This window comes from Ranitomeya variabilis, chromosome 4 (genome assembly GCF_051348905.1).
Source record: "Ranitomeya variabilis isolate aRanVar5 chromosome 4, aRanVar5.hap1, whole genome shotgun sequence".
Classification (NCBI taxonomy): Eukaryota; Metazoa; Chordata; class Amphibia; order Anura; family Dendrobatidae; genus Ranitomeya; species Ranitomeya variabilis.
In genome coordinates, this window is record NC_135235.1 from 648,722,729 (window position 1) to 648,748,769 (window position 26,041).

The following is a 26,041-nucleotide window of genomic DNA, read 5'->3' on the forward strand; positions in this document are numbered from 1 at the left end:
TTCACATCCTTTTACAAAAACAGTCTATACTAGAGATAAGGTTCAGTTTCTGGTATGTAGGTAAAAGGTTACAATGTCAAGAAGGAATGCGTCCATAAAAGGAAATGTCAACTTTGCTTAAGTTTCTTGAAATAAGCCAGATGTCTCAGGAGAAAGACACAATGGATTCTTTCAGTCTGATCTCCACACGGCTCTGCGCCATACAACTCATTCACATATGGCTCCACTCCATACACCTTGTACACATGCGGCTCTGCTCCGTACACCTCGTACACACGTGGCTCCGCTCCGTACACCTTTTACACACGCGGCTCCGCTCCGTACACCTCGTACACATGCGGCTCTGCTCTGTACACCTTGTACACACGCGACTCTGCTCCGTACACTTCGTACACACACGGCTCCACTTCGTACACCTTGTACACACATGGCTCTGTCCATACACCTCGCACACACGGCTTAGCTTAGCTCCGTACACATCTTACACATGCGGCTCCGCTTGGTACATCTCGTACACACATGGCTCTGCTCCGTACACCTCGCACACACGGCTCCGCTCCGTACACATCTTACGCGGCTCCGCTCCGTACACCTCGTACACACTCTGCTCTGCTCCGTACTCCTCATACACACACGGTTCCGCCCTGTACACACACGTCTCTGCTACATCCATCCTCTAAACCCCTCCTGACCCCACACATAAACTTCCCCTCATGCAGCACCATGACAACCAGCACAGCAGAGTCCTGCATACACTGAGGCCCCTGATCATGTGACTCCTGACTCCTCCCCTCCTGTGACCTCATCCCAGGTCCTGTGCGCACAGAGCAGCCATATATGTGGTGTGCGGCTCTGCAGGTGGAGGTAGGTGCTGGAGATTCCCCATTACTGGGCGGGGGCAGGGGGCAGTAACCCCTCCATTCCCAGGGATAATGCCCCCATAGCAGTGCCCCCAGTTCTGCCTTGGGTACATAGTGCATCAGCCTTTGGGAGCTGTGCCATATAGCTTATTATAGTGATGGGTCTGGGAGCCAAAAGAGCGCTGCCGGCTATTGAACGCAGGTGAATTCCCATGTGATCTCTGAACCGTGTGGAGTCATCGTGTCCAATACATTCTATGGGTGACATTTATCTTGGGAACACTCATGTCTCAGCAAGATAAATTGACATGCTGCGGTCTGGAAAGACACGCCGCATGTCCGTCTCCGCAGGTGAGCTGCAAGCGTCTGTGGATGCATAGTGGGCATGACATTTCTTGAAATCCCATCCACTTTGCTGTAATATCTGGCCGCTGCACAAGTATACAGCATCGAACCCGCATTGTTTACTGATCATCTGCTCCTATCCTTAGGGGAGACCTAATAAAATAAATGCAAATAGTTTTTATCAATATGAAAACTTTCAAAAGGCAGAATTGTTTGGATACCCATCTTTTACATTTCTCCGAATATTAATTTCTCCTGGTAATTTTATCTGTGACATGATCACAATAAATACCAAACCCCAAAAAAGCTAAATTTTTCTAGTTCTCCAATGACTATGCTAATGTAAGAATTAAGGACATTATGGTTCTTTGATGAAGGAGGAGGACAAAGTAAAAGTGCAAAATTGAACGTTACAGAAAGGAGTTAAAGGGAGCGATCAGCGTGATATTACCCCAGAAGTCCTGTAATAGTCAGTTGTCACGGTTCCTCCACTCACTGTGACCTAGGGGCATAAGGACACTGTGAGCGACAGCTCAGCCGTCCTATGGATAGCAGGGGCATGTTGGGCTCTTAGTGCTGTGAGTGACAGCTCAGCCGCCCTACATATAGTAGGGGTGAGTCAAGCAGTCAGTGCTGTTAGTGACAGCTCAGCTGTCCTATAGATAGTAGGGGCGAGTCGAGCAGTCATTGCTGTGAGTGATAGCTCAGCCACCTTATGGCGAGCAGGGGCGTATCGGGCTGTCAGTGCTGTGAGTGGGAGCTCAGCAGCCTGATAGATAGCAGGGGCGTATCAGTGCTGTGATAGCTCAGCCACCCTATGGATAGCAGGGGCATGTCTGGCTGTCAGTATTGTTTCCTCCAGGTGGTTTCTTTTCTGTATAACTGCCAAGTTATTTAACTGGCTGGCAGTGTCAGATCATTACCAATTGTAGCTTCAGCTCAGTGGTGTGCTTATACTGTATTTTGACATTCTGATCTTTTTGTTGCCAGACCTTCGATTTGCCTTCAACACATTCTGACTTTAGTTACCAGACCTCGGACTTTGCACCTGACTATCTCTTTGCCTTATCCCTCTGTCTTTGATGTACCTTCCTGGCTTTTGACCTTGTACCTCTTGACCACTCTGCCTCACAGCTAGTTTGTGAGTAGTGACAAGTGTCACATTAGTATAACTAATGAGACAGCTGTCACGGGTGTGTCAGGCTGCAGACAGTCGCACTGTATCTAGCTGCAGAAGGTCTCAGCGGCTGGCTTTGGAAACTCCATCCTAGTCCTTCAGACTTTAGGACCCAGTGGCAACCTCCCCAGCTCTAATTGAGACACATGGACCAAGGTGTTTATAGACTCCCAGCTTTCTGCTGGGAGTTGCCGGTGATATTTCAATTTCCCACTGTTGAGGCTTGGAGCTATAGCAGTTGGCTATCTTCCTCTTTGGTGTTTAGAGAACATCTGTGTTTTTCTCTGAGTCTACTCAAGCTAAGTGTTCTCCTTGTTTGTCTATCCCATCTGTCTTTAGTTATAGCAAGGATCAACTAGCACTTACCCTGTTCTTCCCTACGCAGGGCTTACTGCTAGGGTCAGGCAGAGTTCAGGCATCCTGCTCAGCGATAGGTGTGGAACCTATATAGGGACGCTTAGGGCAGACAGGGTGACGTTAGATCTGCCTAGGGGTCTCCACTCTCCGCTTCCCTAGTGTTGGGCTCCCTTCCCCTCATGTATTTGTGTTGCACTTAGACTTTCCTACACTGTGCATGACATTAGCTCACAGTTCTCAAACAATTACCCAGATCAATATCTGGATGATTAGATCCACTGTTAATTGTTCCTTATTTTTATTTTTCCTGATTGATAGATATTATCGTATTCATTTTTTTCAGTCTCCGTTGTGAGACTGTCTCTAAACACACTAATGGATTGCACTTATTGGCTAGTAAAGGGTAATCCAGCTAAGAGTATCTTCTATCAGTCTAAGCTCAGGACTGACTAACACCTGTCATTGTTAATATTTGCACTGGAGACAAAGGCCTATGCGTTTCATCAAGAATTGATTGCTGCTTTCAGTCATTATTGTTCAGCTTTTCATTGCACATTTTTCTGCATGATGCAGCCAGGCCCTTTATTGTTGGTTGGATGAGCTGGGGTGTCTGTCCTTGTGGGGTGCACTTATAAAGAGCTGGGCAGCCCATCTGATCAAATAGTATGGGCGTCATCAATGGGCTTTAAGCCAGACAATGTGCATCACACGTACTTGTGTGACCAGTGACCTATGCAAGCCTCATCTGAGTACATTTTTAATACTAGGCAACCACTACCTCCATGAATTGGTAGGTCTGTAAGTGGTTGCTCTGTCATTATTTTGCACCTGTGCCTCCCCCACCTTTATCATGGGGTATGCCGCATCCTGATAATCTGACCTGGTGTTGGTAGGGATACATTTCTTTATGTGATATCACAATTTCATGCCATTGAAATTGGAGATTTGTGGATGAAATCCGCACTGCTGAATAAAACGTAGGACCAGATGTATTTGAAACAAAAGACAGTGGTTTTACGTATGTGGTTGTGTCCTGAGGAAGAAGTCATCGGAACTTCGAAATGCATTGAATAAAACCATTATCTTTTATTTCAAATACATCTGGTCCTACATCTTATTCAGCAGTGTGAATTTCATCCACAAATCTCCAATTTCATTTTCCCCGATACTGTCACCTGCTGACCCGTGGATCTGCTGCAGCTGATATCTCTACTAGATTTATACACCTTTGTGAAGAGATCTATCAGGTTAGTATAATCTGAGTGCATTTTCTCAATATCCACTGGATAAGACCCTATTTGCGCTGATCTCTCCTACAGTTTTTTCATTGGTTAATTTCATGCCATTAGCAGTGTTTTAATTGTCCTGAGCTCTAACCTAGGAGGCGTTGTACAGTTCATTAGTCAAGAGAGCCATGCTGTTTACTTTGCCAATTTCACTTCTAAAGACTCATGTGGACATCCACCGATTTCGGTCCAATCTCGGGCCACAATGCACGAACTGACCCAAGTAAACAGCCTTTTAGAAATATATGAGACTATCACACTCGGGTCGGGAGAGTCGTGCATTAGTGGTTCATGCGCAGACCGTTTGTCACTTACATTTGCATGAGCCTTAACGCTTGCAGTGTGAGCCAGGTGTACAGTACTTGTAATCTTGTCTCCCACTTTGCCTATTCCCATCCTTCCAATACTAGGTGGTGTTAATAGATGTGGAAGGAGAATGTCAGCCAACATCTCTAGTCTATTTGATTTCCCGTAATTCTTCTGTAGTGTCTGGACTTGCACTGGGTCCTATGGTTAAATGATCATTTTTTCACAATAGATCATTAGGATCTTGCATGTTCAGTACAGTTTCTGATGCTAGAAAGGCTTCAAGACACGTGGTGATATCATAATCACATGACCATATGTTCTACACCAGACGGAAGTTTCTTCTTTGGAGTTTCTAGTTGTGCCAAATCCTTCACAGTCTGAGAAGTATTGGTCTCTAGCAATTATGTGCTGTACATATTGGCGTTACATATATATACCTAGTGGTCTTTGAGTTCACGTGACATCGTTTTGACACTGACATGGAAGAGATACTGTACCTTGACAAAATGTTTAAATCATGTTCTAGTTGATACAAATGACAGAATACGTCATCTACATGTTCTTCAGATTACGAATATATCTTTACTTTCATCTCTTCATATGTTCCCCCTTATTAGGTGCAATATTTGTATTATTACTTGGCATTCTTTATGATGTTACATCGGCTCCTCTTCTTCCCATTCAGGTCCCTACAATATCGGATTCTTTACGTGGAGATCTTCTATATAAGACAATTTTCCTCATTATTGACCTGCGAAGCATGGATAAGGACAGGGAGAAGATAGTGGAAAAAGTGTTACACCTCACCCTAGAGATCCTCTTCCGTCTTACTGGAGAGGTGAGAGATTCTGGTGATATCACATTACATCATTCTTATCTACAGGAATAACAGAAGGACAGAACTGGAGAGGTGAGGACTCTGGAAATGTCTGTAGTGAGATTTATTAATGTGTCTCTCCATAACCAGGATTACACTGTAGTGAAGAAGACCTCTAGTGAGCGCTGTCAGGACCCTGTGTCTGAGATACATGAGGACATCAATAACCAGAAGATCCTAGAACTCGCCTACAAGATGATTGAGCTGCTGACTGGAGAGGTGACACTGCTGGGAATGCTGGGACATTATACAGTAACGCTATGAAGGGATCGGGGGGATGACGGTATCATTGTATGTGTCAGGTTCCTATAAGGTGTCAGGATGTTTCCGTATATTTCTCCATGGAGGAGTGGGAGTATTTAGAAGGAAACAAAGATCTGTACAAGGACGTCATGATGGAAGTTCCCCAGCCCCTCACATCATCAGGTAACTTTCCATGTATTTTTAAAAAATATTTTTATTTCTTTATTTTTAAACTGGGAAAAATGGGGTGATTCAAAAATATATATTTTGTAGGGATTCATGCTCAGCTTTAGGCAGCGTCCACTCGGGCACTGGATTTTTGTTTCAAAACAATGAGATGTTTATTTCCACGGGTTGCACAGCACCAAAATAAAAACCATGCACACAAAATCCCTAGCCTTGTCCAGGTGCTAATTAAACAAAATAGACCCTGGCTACTTATATATGGCTGAGTTATTCCAAGTTGAGTCAAACAAAAGGGCTACTGTCCATAGTAACTACTGATGCTTGCAGTTTAGTACAAGCGGCCCTGTACAGACGCCTTTAGAAAGACTCTAGTTTGTCTCTCCCTGGTTCCAACACAACCCACTCTGACCAGCTTGCCCAGCTGACTCGGAGAGAGCAAGGTGACCACATGTCCTGGTTCTTAGTCAAAGCTAGACAAGTGCATCCAATCAAGACCTGCAGAGCTAGGATTTAACCCAGTTTACCTGGCATTCCTACAATATGCACATTTAGATTTTAATTTTTTTGAACATTTTTTTAAATTTTGTATTTTAGTATATAGTATTTTTGAATAAAATTTTTTTTATTTTTCGTTTAACACACGAAAAATATAAACAGTACAGCCATTAGCCATTAGAATCATACAAAGGTGTATTATGTACCACCAATATGCATTGAAACCACTTTAATAAGAAGATGGCAGATCAGTAAAACACTTCAAGTCCTGAGAATATTCGTGTCGTCAGTAACTTATTTCTGACCCTAGATCGATATTGTGAAGTGGCACAGAAAAGATTTAACGGCAACTAAAGAATCACATATTCATACAGTCAATACATACAACCTCATGACACCCAATCATGCCAGTCCCCATGTCCAACAGCCCTCCCCTGAAATATCATTAAGCAGTACCTAATGCAGACATGATGGAATTAATATGTAGGGGAATTCTATTGGGCAGTGTCTGCTGTTCCTTACCATCTTCTCCGTACCTTATGAAGTGTGTAAACATCTCTCCTATTCGTATAGAGGACTTTAATTGCAGTATATAGTGTGAATGATGGTCTCCTATGAAGCACAGCTTATGGCTTCACTTCATATGAGTATCAAGATGGCAGCCATGGGGGCAGGACATGGCAACCCATTGGCATCCCACGATTGCATTGTGGGGAAGGGTCAATGGGTGCCTGAATCACAAACTTTAAATGCCATAGACAGCTTTATTCAAAAGGTTAAGCATCAGCTATTGAAGCTGTCTCTGGTCACTGCTGTTAGAGGTGGATGGTGGCTGTACAACACAGCTCATGAGCCCACTTTATACACTCCCCCATATGATGTATATTCAATCTGTTCACGCACTGACCCAGTAGATCCATCTAATCCAGCCTGAATTGTATAAAAATATTGGTCCATTCATAATAAGGGAGGAGATTCCTTCAATTAACCACGCATAGCAAGACACTTGTCAATCATCTTTCATAACACTGGAGAGAGTCAACGGGGAGCGTCATCGGACTAGTCCTCTTTCTGGCTCTGGTCCCCAGTGGGTCTTCAAACTATACCTTCTCTGAAATGCTGGAGCATCTATACGTGGCTGTAATCATGCACTGGATCTGCTTCATGCTTCCCAAGGTTTGGGCAACATGAATTGAGAAGTTCCCTGTAATATTCCCATTACTTTTCTGCCCACCACCAATCAAAAACATCACCTAAATCTAATAGGCTGAGAGATGGTTGTAGAAACCTGACTCCAACACTAAGAATTTTGGTGATTTCATTTAACTGAGGGCCAGAACTAAATCTTTTCACCTATCCTCTGTAGCGCAGCAGTAGCACCCGATGCAGTGATGAGGCACTAACCTAGCAAAGTTCAAAGCAAAAGTCTCTTTAAAGGGAATCTGTCACCTCAAATTGGCGGGCTATGTAAATGCCCTGTGTTCGGTCAGATGGGCGGTGTTTCGTCGTCTTTCCTTCACCCCATCCTTCCCCGCCGGCGCATTATGTCCTGGAAGTATTTTGCTGTGTTCCGAGACATAGTGTGCCTGCGCATGCGCAGTAATGCTTTTTGTCTTTGCCCGCAGATGGGCAAAGCATACTGCGCGTGCGCGAGGCAAGATTGCATTGCGCACTCGCAAACTATGGAGGACACCTACTCAAATTCCCGAAAATATTGCGGACAGTGAGGAAGGATGGGGTGGAGGAAAGAAGACTTAACACCACCCATCTGACCGAATACAGGGAATTTACATAGCCCGCCAATTTGAGGTGAAAGATTCCCTTTAATGTTCAACTCACAAAAACACAGTGCACGATATCCTATGGATCGCAGCCGGGAACGATATCCAGTCCACCTCCGAGACTAGTTGCCGTGGGCGACTGCACCGCTGTGTACGCTGTCAGTGCCAGGCCTTCCAGCTGCCTTGGCTGTTGGGCTCCGCTGGCCTGTGTTGCCTCACACAGGTGGAGCTCTGCAGAGCCTTCTGCTCTGTACTCCTTCAAACACCAAACTGACACTAACTCTGAATTTGACACACCCAAACCCTTTTGCAGGATTTTTAACTAGAATCTGTGGCCTTCAGTCACATGGAAAACCCGGCCAGGAATGAAAGGGACTGCACCACTACTATTCTGTAGTCCATTTCAAAACACAGAAGCCCAGAGCAAGTTTTCTTAAATGAGCCCTGGACACATAGCATGCCCAGTACCAGTACTCAACTTTATTCTGCATTGCAATCACAGCTACACCTGCGACTGCAATGCACTTCCAGGGCCTCAATACGCCTTCGTGCACATCCTGGGGGGAACACACAGTGACCCCTATATGTTACACTGGTCACTGCCTCACATATCCCCCCCTCTGTTCAAACCTGTGGGGTTGAACACTTGTCACTCCACATGGGAGCGTGACAGGGCATCCGCATGACCCTGTGACACCACCACCTGACACTGTACTGAGAAGCCAAAGTAGTGACCGGAACCATTGGTTGATGCAAGCATCTCTCCACTTTGCGTTTCTCTTCCATACTTTGTTACATGGTCACCCACCTCCCCATTCTCTGTTGCAGAAGACACACCCACTTTCCTGACTAACAGTATTTTTGGGCCAGTTTTGGGTGGTCTCGACCTTGTTTATTTGGGGTTCACTAACCCTGCAACTCATCCTGCGACCTAAGTACCTTCCTTCAGGCACTTGGTACCGATTTCTCCGTACCCAATCCCGTGCCTTGGTGACTACATCCCACCGAAACACCGAGGTTCACCACAGCAACTTTGGGCATACATCCGTACCAAGTCGCACCCGAACCAGAGCCTCCCGATGCTGCTGTCTAGCGAGAAGCTCTATCCATTTTACCCTGACCCCCAGCCACATCCTTGGCCAGTGCCAGAGGGTTCCTCGTGCGTACGTTCCTAGTCGCCTCCGTGACCACACCTTCCTGATTTCTCAAGGCTTTCTTTTTATATATGTGTTTTTTATACCTGTGTCTCTGCGTGGGACCCTGGAATTGAGCTGTCCCGAATTTACCAGGGGACTTTTCCAGCACGGGGGTTCAGTGGGGTCTCCACAACCTCTCCTGCCACAGCCTCTAGGGGGAACCTGTCGGGGTTACACTCTATCCCTAGGTTGGCGACCCCTATGGCAGGTATCCCTGACTCAGGATCTTCGGGTTCTGTGCCCGGAACAACATTTACCTTGAGAAGGATGACCCTGGTCTCCCACAGGGCCCAGAACAGGGGCAAGTCTCTTCCCAATACAGCCCCATATAGAAGGGTCTTCACTCGCTCGGGTGGTCTCCGAGTATTTGTTAGTGTTCGGAGATTTTCATTTTCATCACCACAGCTGAATGATTTACAGCTACTACATGTGGGGGTTGCCTGGTTGCTAGGGAATCCCCACATGTATTCAAGCGGACTAGTAGCTGTAAATAATTCAGCTGCAGCGATGAAAACTAAATCTCCGAGCACTTACAAATACTCGGAGACCACCTGAGCGTGCTCGGGAAAACCCAAGCAATGAGTATACTCGCTCATCACTAGTCTTCACCACTCCCATCACATGTTTAATGTCCCCACACAATGTAGAAAAATTAACCTCCGCGGTCGGGTACTCCTGGATTTCCAAGTTTGGGTGTGTCAGGTTCAGAGTCAGTTTGGTGTTTGGAGGAGTACAGCGCTGAAGGCTCTGCAGAGCTCCCCTGTGCGAGGCAACACAGGCCAGTGGAGCCAAACAGCCAAGGTAGCTTGAAGGCCTGGCACCCACAGCGGTGCAGTCTCTCACGGCAAGTGGTGGACTGGCGTGTTTATCGGCTGCAAACTAGAGGATATGGTTACCGGCTGCGATCCAGAGGATATTGTGTACTGTGTAGTGCTGTGAGTTGAACATTAATACGACGGTGCAGTCGCCCACAGCAACTGGTCACGAAGGTGAACTGGTGTGTTTACTGGCTGCAATCCAGAGGATATAGTTCACAGCTGCGACCATGTGCTGTGTTTTTGTGAGTTGAACATTAATGAGACTTTTGCTTTGAAGTTTGCTGGGTCACTGCCTCATCACTGCATCGGGTGCTACCGCTGCGCTACACCTCACAGAAGGAGAAAAGCTCTACAGGCTGTAAACCTTGATATTTTTTTCCCCTTTTATTCGTATAATTTATTGTCATCTTATCTCTTTTATATATATTTTTTTAACTCTGTACTCTTTATGTTAAAGATGTTGTCCTGCACTAACATAATATTAATAAACCTAGTAAATATGTCTATACCCATCCACAGATAGAGCAGATAAAAGCTGATTGATGGGGGTGTTTTATATTTGTTTTACGGTATAAACTTTTTATGAATCTTGCTCATCTGATTTTTAAAAAAAGAACATTGCCCCAATTTTATTTATGACAGCTATAAGAAGTCATATTTAAAGCCAGACTCCCTTTTCTAAAGTGTATCTTAAATGTATGGGAAAAACATTTGTCCTGTTAATTAAAACTTTCCAGTTGGTGTACAGTAGAGGGGGCATTAGAACTAATTTTATCGTATTAGGTTAAAATAGGGAAGTAATAAATCTATTATTATTATTATAGTGTATTTCTGCAATGTGTATTATACACACATAGCTCTGCTACATGTACACATATAGACACAGAGATCGGCTACATGCATATTTACATACACACAGCTTTGCTACATTCACATTTACACACACATACAGCTCTAATACATGCACACTTGTAGACGCACATAGCTCTGCTAAATACAGTAGTGAAATAAGTATTGAACATATTACCAATTTTCTAAGTAAATATATTTCTAAAGGTGCTATTGACATTAAATTCTCACCAGATGTCGGTAACAATGCATCCAATCCATACAGGCATAGAAATCAAACCAAAGATGTCCATAAATTATGTGTAATAATGAGGAATGATATAAGGAAAAAATATTGAACATTCTTACTGAAATGTAATTAATACTTCATACAAAAGCCTTTGTTGGTGATGACAGCTTCAAGACGCCTCCTGTATAGAGAAAACTAGTTGCATGCATTACTAAGGTGTGATTGTGACCCATTGTTCCATACACTCTTCAAATCCTGAAGGTTCCATTGGCTCCTATGAACTCTGAGCTTTAGTTCCTTCCATATATTTTCTATTGGATTATGGTTAGGAGATTGGCTGGCTGGGCCATTCTATCAGCTTTATTTTCTTTCTCTGAAACCAATTGAGAGATTCCATGACTTTGTGTTTGGGATCATTGTCTTGCTGAAATGTCCACCCTCGTTTCATCTTCATCATCCTGGTTGATGGCAGCAGATTTTTATCAACAGTTTCTCTGTTCATTTGCCCATTCATCCTTCCTTCAATTATATGAAGTTTGCCAGTGCCGTATGCTGAAAACAGCCCCACACCATGATGTTTCCACTTCCAAACTTCAATGTTGGTACGGTGTTTTTGCGGATATGTGCAGTGCCTTTTCGCCTCCAAATATGGTTGGCATTATGGCATCCAAAGAGTTCAGTTTTGGTCTCATCTGAATGATTTTCAGCAAACCTTAGACAAGCTTGAAGATGCTTTTTGCTCAGCAATAGAGTCTTGCTTGGTGTGTGTGCATACAGGCCATGGAGGTTGAGTGCATTACTTTTTTTTTTTTTTTAAACAATTGTACCTGCTGATTCCAGGTCTTTTTGTAGCTCTGAACAGGTAATCCTTGGCTGTTGGACAACTCTTCACTCCTGTGTCTGAAATCTTGCAGGGAGCACCTGGTCATGGCTGGTTTATAGTGAAATAGTATTTTGTACACTTCTGGATTATGGCCCCATCAGTACTCATTAGAACCTTCAGCAGTTTAGAAATTCTTCTGTCAGTGTCATCAGTATGTTTTGCATTAATAAGGTTGCAAAGGTCTTGAGACAGCTCACTAGTTTTACCCATCATGAGATGCTTCTTGTGAGGCACCTTGGTAATGAGACACCTTTTTATAGACCATCAGTTGAACCAGATTATATTGTTTTTCACTAAGTAGCAGGATTACTTTCTAATTACTGATAGCTTTCTATTGGTGTCAGGATTGGTGTCAGGCTTTTTTTGCACCTCTCTTGCTTCATGTGTTCAATACTTTTTCTCTGTCATTTTTCATTATTATACATTACTTCATTTATGGACATCTATGGTTTGATTTCTTTGCCTGCGTGGATTGGATGGTTGTTACCGACATCTGGTGAGCATTTTATGTCAATAGTAAATATACACTACCGTTCAAAAGTTTAGGGTCACCCAGACAATTCTTCCAGAAGCCCCTCCCACAAGTTGGTTTTGCTTGATGGGCACTTTTTGCGTACCATATAGTCAAGCTGCACCCACAACAGCTCAATGGGGTTGAGATCTGGTGACTGCACTGGCCACTCCATTACAGATAGAATAACAGCTGCCTACCTCTTCACTAAATAGTTCTTGCATAATTTGGAGGTGTGCTTTGGATCATTGTCCTGTTGTAGGATGAAATTGGCTCCAATCAAGCACTGTCCACAGGGTATGGCACGGCATTGCAAAATGGAGTGATAGCCTTCCTTATTCAAAATCCCTTTTACCTCGTACAAATCTCCCACTTTACCAGCACCAAAGCAAACCCAAACCATCACATTACCTCCACCATGCTTGACAGATGGCATCAGGCACTCTTCTAGCATTTTTTCAGTTGTTCTGCATCTCACAAATGTTCTTCTGTGTGATCCAAACACCTCAAACTTGGATTTGTCTGTCCGTAACACTTTTTTCCAGTCTTCCTCTGTCCAATGTCTGTGTTGTTTTGCCCATATTAATCTTTTCCTTTTATTAGCCAGTCTCAGATATGGCTTTTTCTTTGCTACTCTGCCCTGAAGGCCAGCATCCCGGAGTCGTCTCTTTACTTTAGAGGTTGACACTGGCGTTTTGCATGTACTATTTAATGAAGCTGCCAGTTGAGGACCTGTGAGGCATCGATTTCTCAAACCACAGACTCTACTTGTCTTTTTGCTCAGTTGTGCAGCGGGGCCTCCCACTTCTCTTTCTACTCTGGTTAGAGCCTGTTTGTGCTCTCCTCTGAAGGGAGTAGTATACACCATTGTAGGAAATCTTCAGTTTCTTGGCAATTTGTCACATGGAATAGCCTTCATTTCTAAGAACAAGAATAGACTGTCGAGTTTCACATGAAAGGTCTTTTTTTCTGGCCATTTTGAGAGTTTAATGGAACCAACAAATGTAATGCTCCAGATTCTCAACTAGCTCAAAGGAAGGTCAGATTTATAGGTTCTCTAATCAGCCAAACTGTTGTCAGCTGTGCTAACATACTTGCACAAGGGTTTTCAAGGGTATTCTAACTATCCATTACTCTTCTTACAAAGTTAGCAAACACAAAGTACCGTAAGAATACTGGAGTGATGGTTGTTGGAAATGGGCCTCTATACACCTATGAAGATATTGCATTACAAACCAGACATTTGCAGCTAGAATAGTCATTTACCACATTAACAATGTATAGAGTATATTTCTGAATCATTTAATGTTAGCTTAATTGGAAAAAACAGCTTTTCTTTCAAAAATAAGGAAATTTCTAAGTGACCCTAAACTTTTGAACGGTAGTATATATTTACTTAGAAAATTGGTGACGTATTCAATACTTATTTTCCCTGCTGTGTGTTTTATATATTTATGTATGCAAAGAGAGAGGGAGAGAGACATGTTCTAAAATATCAGTATAATTTTAAAAGGGAGCTGTCCTGTTGAAAAACATTATTTACCCGCAGACATAGAGTTTTCAGCTATATAGCATTAAAATCATTCCTTAGTGTGTGTAGTTGTGTGTATAACGAACTGTCAAAGTGCCATGGAGTGATTACAGCGCACTCACACTATATTGAGAGGAGACTATAAGCGCTCTGCGTATGTCCCAATAACTGAAACCAAGTGGCTATACAGTGAATATAAGCTAATTTTCTTCCAGTAGCTTTGCTTCTAGTAAAGTAAGCAGGATTAATACTATTTGCCTGCAGATTACATTAATATCTGCAAGTAAATAGCGTTTTCCGACATGACAGATTCTTTTCAAAGCACCACTCCAGCTTTTTTTTTATTGCAGCCCTGGAGTGGTGCTTCTAATCTAAGTTCCCTGAACCTAGACTCATACTTACCAGACTCAGTCTTTATTTTTTTTATCCACACCGCTCCACTCACCCTCCCTCACATTGTGACCTGCCAGTTCGCTCCAGTGTTTTCTGGAGTTATCTGGAGGTTACAACTCAATGTAAGTTCATGAGAGCCAGAACGAGGCTCTCATACTTACATTGAGACCTTGTGGCAGTAACATCTGACTTCCGGTCAGTCAGAAGTTGCGGTCACAAGATGATGACGGGAGACCAGACCAGTGTTGATGGCAGCTTTTAAGTATATTACTAAGGTCAGGGAACTTAGATTAGTAGCACCACACCAGTGCTGAAATAGAAAAAATACTTTAAAATCATATTTAAAAATGAAAACAAAACAGCAACTTGTTTTTTTTCTTGGCAGGTGACTGTATCAGAAGCTCAGAGGAATGTGTGTTATCTTCAGATTTTAAAGCAGATGATGGTGATATCATACAAGATACATATGAAGCACGTGCCATTATCCCAGATATACCATCAGCTCTCATTAGGAAAGATCTAACATCTAATCAACAACCGCTCCTGGCTTCTGATTCATTACATATTCTTAATCAAAGTAAAAGTCACAGAAACAGAACGTGTGTTGAACTATATACTCAAAAAGTGGAGAAACTATATTTATGTTCAGAATGTGGCAAATTTTACACTCGAAAATCAACTTGTGTTGACTTGTTGACAGGGGAGAACCCATACTCATCTTCTGAATGTGATAAGTGTTTTAACCGGAAAACAAATCTTGTTAAAAATGAGAGAAGTCACACAGGGGAGAAGCCATATTCATGTGCAGAATGCGAGAAATGTTTTAGCGAGAAATCAGAACTTATTACACATCAGACAATTCACACAGAGGTAAAGCCATTTACATGTTCAGAATGTGGAAAAGGTTTTAACCAGAAATTACACCTTGTTGCACATCAGAGAAGTCACATAGGGGAGAAGATATATTTATGTCCTGAATGTGGGAAATGTTTTACCCTGAAATCGGATCTTATTGCTCATCAGAGCAATCACACAGGGGAGAAGCCACTTACAAGTTCACAAGATGGGGTATGTTTTACCCAAAAATCGCAAGTTAAATATCAGAAAACTTACATAGAAGAGAAACCATTTTCATGTTCAGAATGTGGCAAACGTTGGTTTCAGAAATCAGACCTTGCTAAACATCAGAGAACTCACACAGGAGAGAAGCCATTTTCATGTTCAGAATGTGGGAAATGTTTTACAGATAAATCTACTCTAATATCACATCAGAGATCTCACACAGGGGAGAAACCATTTTCATGTTCGGAATGTGGGAAATGTTTTATCACAAGATCAAATCTTAGTACACATCAGAGAATTCACACAGGGGAGAGACCATATTCATGTTTTGAATGTGGGATAAGTTATCACCAGAAATCAAGTCTTACTATACATGTGAGAACTCACACAGGGGAGAAACCATTTCCATGTTCTGAATGTGGGAAATGTTTTAACAACAAATCAAATCTTTCTGTACATCTAAGAAGTCATGCAAGGGAGAAGCAATAATATTGTTATACATGTAAGAAATGTTTTATCCAGATATAACATCTCATACACCAGAAAATTTATATGGGAAATAATTATTTTGAATGTTCAGAATGAGGAAAATGTGTTTGTTGAGGCCCAAAAATTCACACAGGGACATAGCCATATTCATAAATACACCAAATCCAAGAAATAGTGTGGATTATATAAGTCTCACACACTGACTTTTATTAAATGAGTCACAATTTAATAAATAAGGATCACAGACGACCTGATTATAAATGGTGGAAATAGAATGGAAAACCAGACAAACTACTGCGTGTTTCACAGTGAAGCGCTTTCAAAGAGACATATATAAATATATACGTCTCAAAATTTGTTACTGTTACATCTGTCAGAGGCTGCAGCCTCGGAAAAAGCTACCTTGGCCAGACTTGTCTGGCAGATTCCACAAGAACCACTGCCTTCACCCTGAACAGTGATCTAGTCTTACAATGGGGTCCACTGGATTGCTTCTACACAAGGGCTCGTGTCTTCAGCGAAAAAGAGGCAAGAGAATGGTCTGGTGGTCGGGACAGAACCAGTAGGTTGGTGTAGGGAATAAATCGTAAAGAAAAAAGAATAGTCAAAAAATGAACTGAGGTCAAAATCAGCAATGTCTACTAGGAATACAACAAGGCAAACTAGTTTGCAGAAGCAAGACAGATTATAACTGGCAGTATGTTAGGAGCTTAAATAGCTTGCAGCCCCACCCAGGCCACACAGCAGGGAGCAAACACTGACAGAAGTTAACTCTCAATCTCCTAGCCTCAATGGTACTGCATGTCCAGAGGACATAGAACTAGAACTGTAAACCGTAACAAGAGCACGGTGCCACCCAGCAACAGATGCAGAGACCGGAAGATCAGTCACCTATGCAGATGTTGCATTTACCAATCATTAGTACACACTACAGTATATGCTTGCAGTATATGCTTGTGTTTTGGGACTATTTTTCTTAACTCTTTACATATTATGATAGTTATGAGTTCTAGGAAAGCTGGTAGCCATTTTTCAAAGGGAAAATTAGTCAATAAATTCCAGGTAGAATTTTTTTAGGTAAGTTTTTCTTCTTGAAAATGATTACTGATGTAGACATCACTTGTTTTAACCATACTACGTTCTTAACGCAGGACAGAAAGTCTTCTGTAGATCCATCCCTTCACTCTAGTTTTACGTGTAAAAATTATCTTGCATAGAAAAATATTTATTCTATATCATAGTTCCAAGATTCTGCACATACTTGCATTTACAGTATGTAACAGTACTTTATTAAGGTACAAAAAGGAACTATAAACATCTATAATTGGCCAACTTATAAAGGGAGAAGAAATGGACGCCCCCAGTGAAAACTAATATACATCTATGATTGGGCAACTCATACAGGGAGAAGAAGTGACCGCCACCATTGAAAACTATCTGATAACACCTACTTTATTCTGCTCTACAACCATTATTACATTGTATGCCCAGTTCAACATCAAAAATTGGGTGAAGTGTCCATTTTAAGAGGGAATGCTCAGTGCAGGAACAAAAGGAGTCTGTTCTGGGAAAATAATTTTTCTAAATAAAATGTTACAAAGTTTCTTCACTTTTATTATTGATTTATATGAAACATTGAAGTGCATTTACTCCTCAATGTGTACGTGTCATTCCAGATCACTTTTTACAATAAGATGTTGTGTGTGTCCATGAGGGGTAACACTTTCTGGCCCTTACATGACTTGTTTCCTTTTTTCACATGCTTTTCTTTGCTAAATCTCTAACTGCCAGGGGGCAGCTTTTGTCACAGACGCATTATTGGACTGCAATGGGCTCATAATCTGTTCTTGCACAGAGGCCTTGTGTCCGTGCGAGCCCCTGAATTGCTGCTGGCTGCTCCCTTATGGAGAGGCAGAAATCAGGGATAGAGTGACAAACACTGGCTTTTTCAGGTTCATAAGTAAGTTCATTACCAAACACTTTTTATTAACATATTCCATCTCCATAACATGTTTGTGTTAGTATGTGTATAATATATATATATATATATATATATATATATATATATATATATATATATATATATATATATATATATCTAATATATAAAGCTGAATGTGTGTGTGTGTGTATGTATGTATGTATGTATGTATGTCCGGGATTGGCATCTGAACCGTCGCAGCTACAGCCACAAAATTTTGCACAGTCACACGTCTGGACCCCGAGAGCGTCATAGGCTATGTTGTGAGGTGAAATTTTAACCCCGCGCTTTCCAATTCACCAAACAATTTTGCCCCTATCTACATAATGGGGAAAAAGTGAAAGGAAAAGTGTTGGAGGCGTCGCAGCTACAGGCACAAAAATTTGCACAGTCACACGTCTGGACCCCGAGAGCGTCATAGGCTATGTTGTGAGGTGAAATTTTAACCCCGCGCTTTCCAATTCACCAAACATTTTTGCCCCTATCTACATAATGGGGAAAATATGAAAGGAAAAGTGTTGGAGGCAAATTAACAGCTGCCAGATGTGAACAAGGGGGACTTAAAGAATGAGAGTGATGGCGCCAAAGAGTATATACTGTACAGTTGCTAAGGTGGGGCCCCGACATGGGATAATCACCACACCACCACGGGGATATGAACACACACACAAAATGCGCCACACACTACCACGTGCTCGAACACATATACCACCCTCAGCGCACATTTCACCACACATACACCAACCTCACCACATAAAAGTAGAAACACAAAAGTCGCCGCTCAAAACTCGCCACGCGCAAAAATCTCCACATGCAAAATTCGCCACACGTGCAAAACTCACCTCATGGAAAACTCGCCACACGCAAAACTTGCACACGCAGAAAAATTGCCACACGCAGAAAAATTGCCACATACACAAAAGTTGCAACACATGCAAAAGTTGCCTCACACAAAACTTGCACATACTCAAAAGGCACCACACATAAAACTCGCCACGCGCAAAACTCGCCATGCGCAAAACTTGCTGCACACAACTTGCTACACTAACCTGTCACATGCAACTCGACACACAAAAAGTTGCTACACACATGTCGCCACACAAAACTCATCTCACAAAAGTCCCTACATGCATGTCGCCACACGCAACTCAACACACACAACTTGACACACGAAACTCGCCCTAAAACACACACAAGTCTGGTATTATCCTTCAAAAATAAAAATCTGATTAATAAGCAGACAAACTACAAGAGCAACAAATGTACCATATAGGAATCCGGCAGCTGTCAGTCACATGACCAGTCTATTATGTGTATGTGTGAGCTAATATATACTGCCAGGGGGAGGGCTTACTGTTGGCTGGGGATTTATCAGGCTGCCATTTTAGCTTACAAATACTGAGGTAAAAATACTGACCAAATAACGTGTGAACGAGGGCTAATACAGGAGGAGATGACATACAGTTATATACTATATACAGGAGGAGATGACACACAGGTATATACTATTTACAGGGGAGATGACACACAGGTATATGCTATATACAGGAGGAGATGACACACAGATATATACTATATACAGGAGAGATGACACACAGGTATATACTATATAGAGGAGGAGATGACATACAGGTACATACTACATACAGGAGGAGATGACATACAGGTATATACTATATACAGGAGGAGATGACACACAGGTATATACTATATACAGGAGCAGATTACCTACAGGTATATAGTATATACAGGAGGAGATGACATACAGGTATATGCTATGTATAGGAGGAGATGACATACAGGTATATACTATATACAGAAGGAGATGACACACAGATATATACTATATATAGGTGAGATGACACACAGGTATATACTATATACAGGAGATTACATACAGGTATATCTAATATATAAAGCTGAATGTGTGTATGTATGTATGTGTGTATGTCCGGGATTGGCATCTGCACCGTCGCAGCTACAGCCACAAAATTTTGCACAGTCACACGTCTGGACCCCGAGAGCGTCATAGGCTATGTTGTGAGGTGAAATTTTAACCCCGCGCATTCCAATTCACCAAACAATTTTGCCCCTATCTACATAATGGGGAAAAAGTGAAGGGAAAAGTGTTGGAGGAAAATTGACAGCTGCCAGATGTGAACAATGAGGACTTAAAGAATGAGAGCGATGGTGCCAAAGAGTATATACCGTACAGTTGCTAAGGTGGGGCCCCGACATGGGATACTCACCACACACTGGGATGTGAACACAAACACAAAATGCGCCACACACTACCACGTGCTTGAACACATATACCACCCTCAGCACACATTTCACCACACACACACCAACCTCGCCACATAAAAGTCGAAACACAAAAGTCACCACTCAAAACTCGCAACGCGCAAAACTCGCTACATGCAAAACTCGCCATATGCAAAACTAGGCTCACGCAAAACTCGCCACACGTGCAAAACTCACCTCATGGAAAACTCACCTCATGCAAAACTTGCACACACAGAAAAATTGCCACATGTACAAAAGTTGCACCACATGCAAAAGTTGCCTCACATAAAACTTGCACATACTCAAAACGCACCACACATAAAACTCGCCACGCGCAAAACTCGCCATGCACAAATCTTGCTGCACACAACTTGCTACACTAACCTGTCACATGCAACTCGACACACAAAATGTTGCTACACGCATGTCACCACACAAAACTCATCTCACAAAAGTCGCTACATGCATGTCGCCACACGCAACTCAACACACACAACTTGACACATGAAACTCACCCTAAAACACACACAAGTCTGGTATTGTCCTTCAAAAATAAAAATCTGATTAATAAGCAGACAAACTACAAGAGCAACAAATGTACCATATAGGAAATACGGCAGCTGTCAGTCACATGGCCTGTCTATTATGTGTATGTGTGAGCTAATATATACTGCCAGGGGGGAGGGCTTCCTGTTGGCTGGGGATTTATCAGGCTGCCAATAGCAACCAATCACAGCTCAGCTTCTATTTTGCTACAGTTAATTAACCTGAGCTCTGATTGGTTAATATAGGCAACAAAGACATTCTCAGTATAACAAAGCTAATATATGTTGTGAAATTCTTCTATTAGCTTAGTTTTTGCCTTTTAATAATTACATTTCTATCTATTTGTTTTGTGGTTTTTGTGTGCAGAATAAATTTTTGTTAACACATTCTATTTTGCTAACAGCAGTCATTAACCCGGGCGAAGCCGGGTAGTACAGCTAGTATATATATATATATATATAAACACACATATACATATATAATATACACAGTTGTGTGAAAAAGTGATTGCCCCCTAAACATAACTGGTTGAGCCAAACCTACAGGGCCCTGTGTAAATAAGTCATTGCCCCCTAAAAATAACTGGTTCAACCAAACCTACAGGGCCCTGTGTGAAAAAGTGATTGCCCCTAAACATAATAACTGATTGGGCCACCCTTAGCAGCAACAACTGCAATCAAGCGTTTGTGATAACTGGCAATGAGTCTTTTACAACGCTCTGGAGGAATTTTGGCCCACTCATCTTTGCAGAATTGTTGTAATTCAGCCACATTGGAGGGTTTCATGTCATGAATCACCTTTTTAAGGTCATGCCACAGCATCACAATCATATTAAGGTCAGGATTTTGCATAGGCCACTCCAAATTCTTAATTTTGTTTTTCTTAAGCCATTCAGAGGTGGACTTGCTATTGTATTTTGGATCATTGTTCTGCAGCATAACCCAAGTGCGCTTGAGCTTGAGGTCACGAACAGAAGGGCAGACATTCTCCTTCAGGATGTTTTGGTAGACAGCAGAATTCATGGTTCCATTTACCACCGCAAATCTTCCAGGTCCTGATGCTGCAAAACAACCCCAGACCATCACACTACAACCACCAAATTCTATTGTTGGTATGATGTTCCTTTTCTGAAATGCTGTCTTACTTCTATGCCAGATGTAATGGAACATACATCTTCCAAAACGTTCAACCTTTATCTCGTCTTTCCAAGCAGTATTCTCCAAAACATCTTGGGGATCATCAAGATGTTTCTGGCAAGACTGAGACAAGCCTTTATGTTCTTATTGGTCAACCGTGGTTTTCATTTTGGAACTCTGCCATGCAGGCCATTTTTGCCCAGTCTCTTTCTTATGGTGGAGTCATGAACACTGACCTTAACTGAGGCAATTGAGGCCTGCAGTTCTTCGGATGTTGCTGTGGGGTCTTTTGTGACCTCTTGGATGAGTAATCGCTGCGCTCTTGGGGTAATTTTGGTTGGCTGGCCACTCCTGGGAAGGTTCACCACGGTTCCATATTTTTACCATTTGTGGATAATGGCTCTCACTGTGGTTCGCTGGAGTCTCAAAGCTTGAGAAATGGATTTATAACTTTTTCAAGACTGATAAATATTATGCCCAACCGTGGCACATGTGGATTTGTGGACCAACTGTGCCACAGGGCTGTGCCTACCCAGGAAGGGGCAAAACTAAGCAGCTACTTTGGTGTTCACTGGAGCCTCTAGTGATGAGTACAGGCTTGTGCGGCAGGTAGCCACAAGGCACAACTCCTGGGCTGAACCTGTTAGTGCAGCTGCTGACCCCACGGGTCAGGTATGCTGACACTGATTTATGGCTTAGTTCAGATATGCCAGTCTAGGATACTGGATAAGGGTTTGGTGATTCATGGACCTGGGGATAAAGTTTACACACTGGGAGCAGCGGACTTAGGGAACAGGGTTGGCCGCAGTGAGATCCGGGGACTTAGAGCACAGGACTGGCCACACCATGAGTCAATGTTCAGGTACTGGCTGCTCAAGGACCAGGGGACGAGGTTGAGGTCCTGGCTGCTCCGGGACCAGTGGACAAGGTTCAGGAACTGGCTGCTCTGGGACCAAGGAACAAGGTGTGGGCTCTGGCCACTCTGGGATGAGGATTAGGCACTGGATGCTCCGGGACAAGGTTCAGGCACTGGCTGCTCCAGGACCAGGGGACGAGTTCAGGCGTTGGTCGCTCCTTGACCAGGGGACTACCTATACAGGACTGGCTACACCGGGACCAGGGGATAACGTTCAGGTTTTGGCCGCACCAGAACAAGGGGACCTCACAACTCACTAGTAGAATACTTTACTAACTAATGATTAAGTAGGTTACTTGTCCCTTCCCTAGTGGAGAGGGAGTCTTATACAAGATGCCACCAAGCTATTGGCTGGCAGCCATCTTGCAGGTGTACTGCTTATCTCAAATTTCTCTCAGATACAAGTTGAGGGCATTTACCAAAATGTACTAGGACCAAGACTGCAGCGCACACATGAATCAGGAAGCCGTAGTGGGGCTGGGTCAGTGAGGAAGCTGGCGTCCCTGCATGGAGGGGTAGGGGGTCACCATGCAGAGGCACTGGAAGCAGCGCTACAATAGGTCTCAATTACTTTTTCTCTTTTGTTCCAGAATTTCTTTGGATCACGGCATGATGTCTAGCTTTTGACGGTCTTTTGGTCTACTTCACTTTGTCAGGCAGGTCCAATTTAAGTGATTTCCTGATTGAGAACAGGTGTGGCAGTAGTTAGGTCTGTGTGTGGCTAGGGAAATTGAACTCGGCTTCCCAAAGATGTGATAAACCACAGTTAATTTATGTTGTGTTTAGGGACCTTCATTTAAAAACTGCATTTTGTGTTTGCTTGTGTTATGCTTGTCATATATTTAAACAAGGCGGATATATATCCAACGTGTTATACCATCAGGGAGGCATCTGATTGGCTCCATATTTATCCTACAGAAGGACAACGACCCCAAACATTCAGCCAATGTCAGTAATAAATTTCTTCAGTGTAAAGAAGAACATGGAGTCTTGGAAGTGATGATACGGCCTACACAGTGCCTTAATCTCAATATCATCCGGTCTTTCATGGATTACACGATGAGAGACTAATTTCCGCAAAACCAATATACACAGAAGATCTGTGGTTAGTACTCCAAAATGTTTGGAACAACCTCCTTGCCAAGTTCCCTCAAATATTGTGTGCAAGTAGGCCTAGAAGTGATGAAGGCAAAGGGTGGTTATTTTTTTAGTACATTAATTCAGTAACTCAACACCCCCCCCCTCTCAGCATTAAGGTCCGTGCACATGACAGTTTCAATCTGATGAGTAAAAACCACAGATAGCACTCATACACGTTATTCTATGGCGCTGTGCATGTCTGATTTTTTTCTTGGACTAAGTGGTCCAAGGAAAATGGCAGAGGCATGTCCGATTTTTATCTGAGTGTCAGGTCAAAATCGGCAATGCAAGTCAATGGACCAATGGAAAGCAGCAGGCTGCACTCGGATGACGTCTGATTTTCACAATCTAGTTCCAGGGACAGTGTGAGGCCCCCCTCCCTTACTGAAGATCGCCATAGCATGACATCTGAATGTTTTTCTCAGACGGAGACAAAACAGTTGTGTTATCCTAGCCTGGGGCTGAACTGGATCTCCACTTTATCAGCACCACCCCAAAATGCAGGGCCGGACTGGCAATTCTGGTAAATGCCAGAAGGGTCTGTCTGGTTGTGGGCTGCCTTGTCTGCAACATTGTTAACAGAATCGGTGTTCTCAAGACGCCCATACTATTAAGAGTTGTGATGGAGCACAATGTCGCTGACTCTGTCACTTACCCCGCAAGGCCATCGGTATCATTAGAAATATTGCTCTTGTAGTAAATCTTGCTTTCCTCCATTCAGGGTAATATTAGTAATATATCCCATCAAGTGCTTGGGCATGGGGACAGCATGGGCCGGTGTGATTTCAAATGCCAGGGCCGAATTTCAGCCCCAGTCCGCACCTGCCAGAATGCATCACCGAGCTACAGTGCAGCTTTCCCATTACTTTCTGTCTGTTAGACAGCATCAAGCATGAACTGCAATCTTTATCTGCCCGAGTCAGCAAGTCTCAAAAAGAATCAACATTGAGTCACATCCCAGGTTTTATCATAGAGTTGTAACCCAGCTCTCCCAGCAGCATTCCAAAAGGTATCATCAATAAGCTGTAACCCAGCTTTCCCAACATAAGTTTCAAAATATATCATCACTGAGCTGCAACCCAGCTTTCTCAGCATTACTCCTATTAGCATAATTCATAAACTGCAAACTAGGTTTCCAAGAGTGTTATTGACTCATGTCAGCAAGTCTCAAAAAGAATCAACTCTGAGCTACATCCCAGCTCTCCTAGGATATGTCTCAAAAAATATCACTGAGTTTTAAACTAGTTTTCCCAGGATCACCTCCAGAAGATATCACTAAGCTGTAACCCAGTCTTCCAAGTATCCTCTTAGAATTTATCAATGACCTGCATCCTAAATTTCTCAGTGTCAGCAGATAGTCTGAGAATATTTAATCAGTAAGTTTCACCCCAATTTTCCTAGCATCAATCTCTAAATGTATCATCACTGACTCCTCCGAGAGTGTCATCATTAAGGTGTACCAAGCTTTCCCAATACCATATTCACAACTTACCATCAACGAGCTGCAACCCAGCTTTCCCAAACATCATACTCCAATTTCCTAATATCAGCAGAAGTCTCAGAATTTATTATCTCTATAGTACAGCTTTCCCATTATGAGGCTCAAAATATGTCATTGCTGAGCAATCCACAATAGACTACCTCAAAAGGCACAAGCTGAAGGTTTTACCATGTCCCTCACAGTCCTCCGATCGGAACATCATTGAAAATCTGTGGCTAGACCTCAAAATAGCAGTGCATGCAAGACGAGCCAGGAATCTCACAGAACTGGAAGAATTTTCCAAGGAACGATGGATAAAATTCCCTCAAACAAGAACTGAAAGACTCTTGCCTGACTACAGAAAGCGTTTATAATACTAATCATGCAGGGTGCCTAAACTTTTGCACTGGAAAATACATATATATTTTTTCTGATCAAAATAGAAACAAAATGTCCCATCTTTAACTTTAGACCTTTTAGAGATCATTTCATCTTCAACTTGCATAACTGTTCAGAATAACAGTAATTTTGACCAGGGGTGCCCACATTTTTACATGCCATTGTATATGGTAAAGTGAATGGTGTCATTCAACGTTACAACTGATCCTGTACTGTCCCAGCTGTGAAGACTCTAAGTCTGTAGTCACATAGAATGACTGCACACTTGTACCCCAAGGCC

General features: G+C 42.7%; 1 protein-coding gene across 1 annotated transcript in view; it reads left to right on the forward strand.

Moving 5' to 3' along the window:
* Window positions 1-806: 806 nt before the first annotated feature.
* The window catches only part of LOC143768169 (uncharacterized), a 54,534-nt gene continuing 29,299 nt past the window's right edge, over window positions 807-26,041 (forward strand). The window contains exons 1-7 of the mRNA XM_077256858.1: window positions 807-864; window positions 5,020-5,172; window positions 5,302-5,430; window positions 5,514-5,637; window positions 14,712-15,870; window positions 21,846-21,936; window positions 22,689-22,790. Coding sequence (XP_077112973.1) covers window positions 838-864; window positions 5,020-5,172; window positions 5,302-5,430; window positions 5,514-5,637; window positions 14,712-15,870; window positions 21,846-21,936; window positions 22,689-22,790 — 1,785 coding nt within the window. The 5' untranslated portion in view covers window positions 807-837. The remainder of the gene's footprint in view (window positions 865-5,019; window positions 5,173-5,301; window positions 5,431-5,513; window positions 5,638-14,711; window positions 15,871-21,845; window positions 21,937-22,688; window positions 22,791-26,041) is intronic.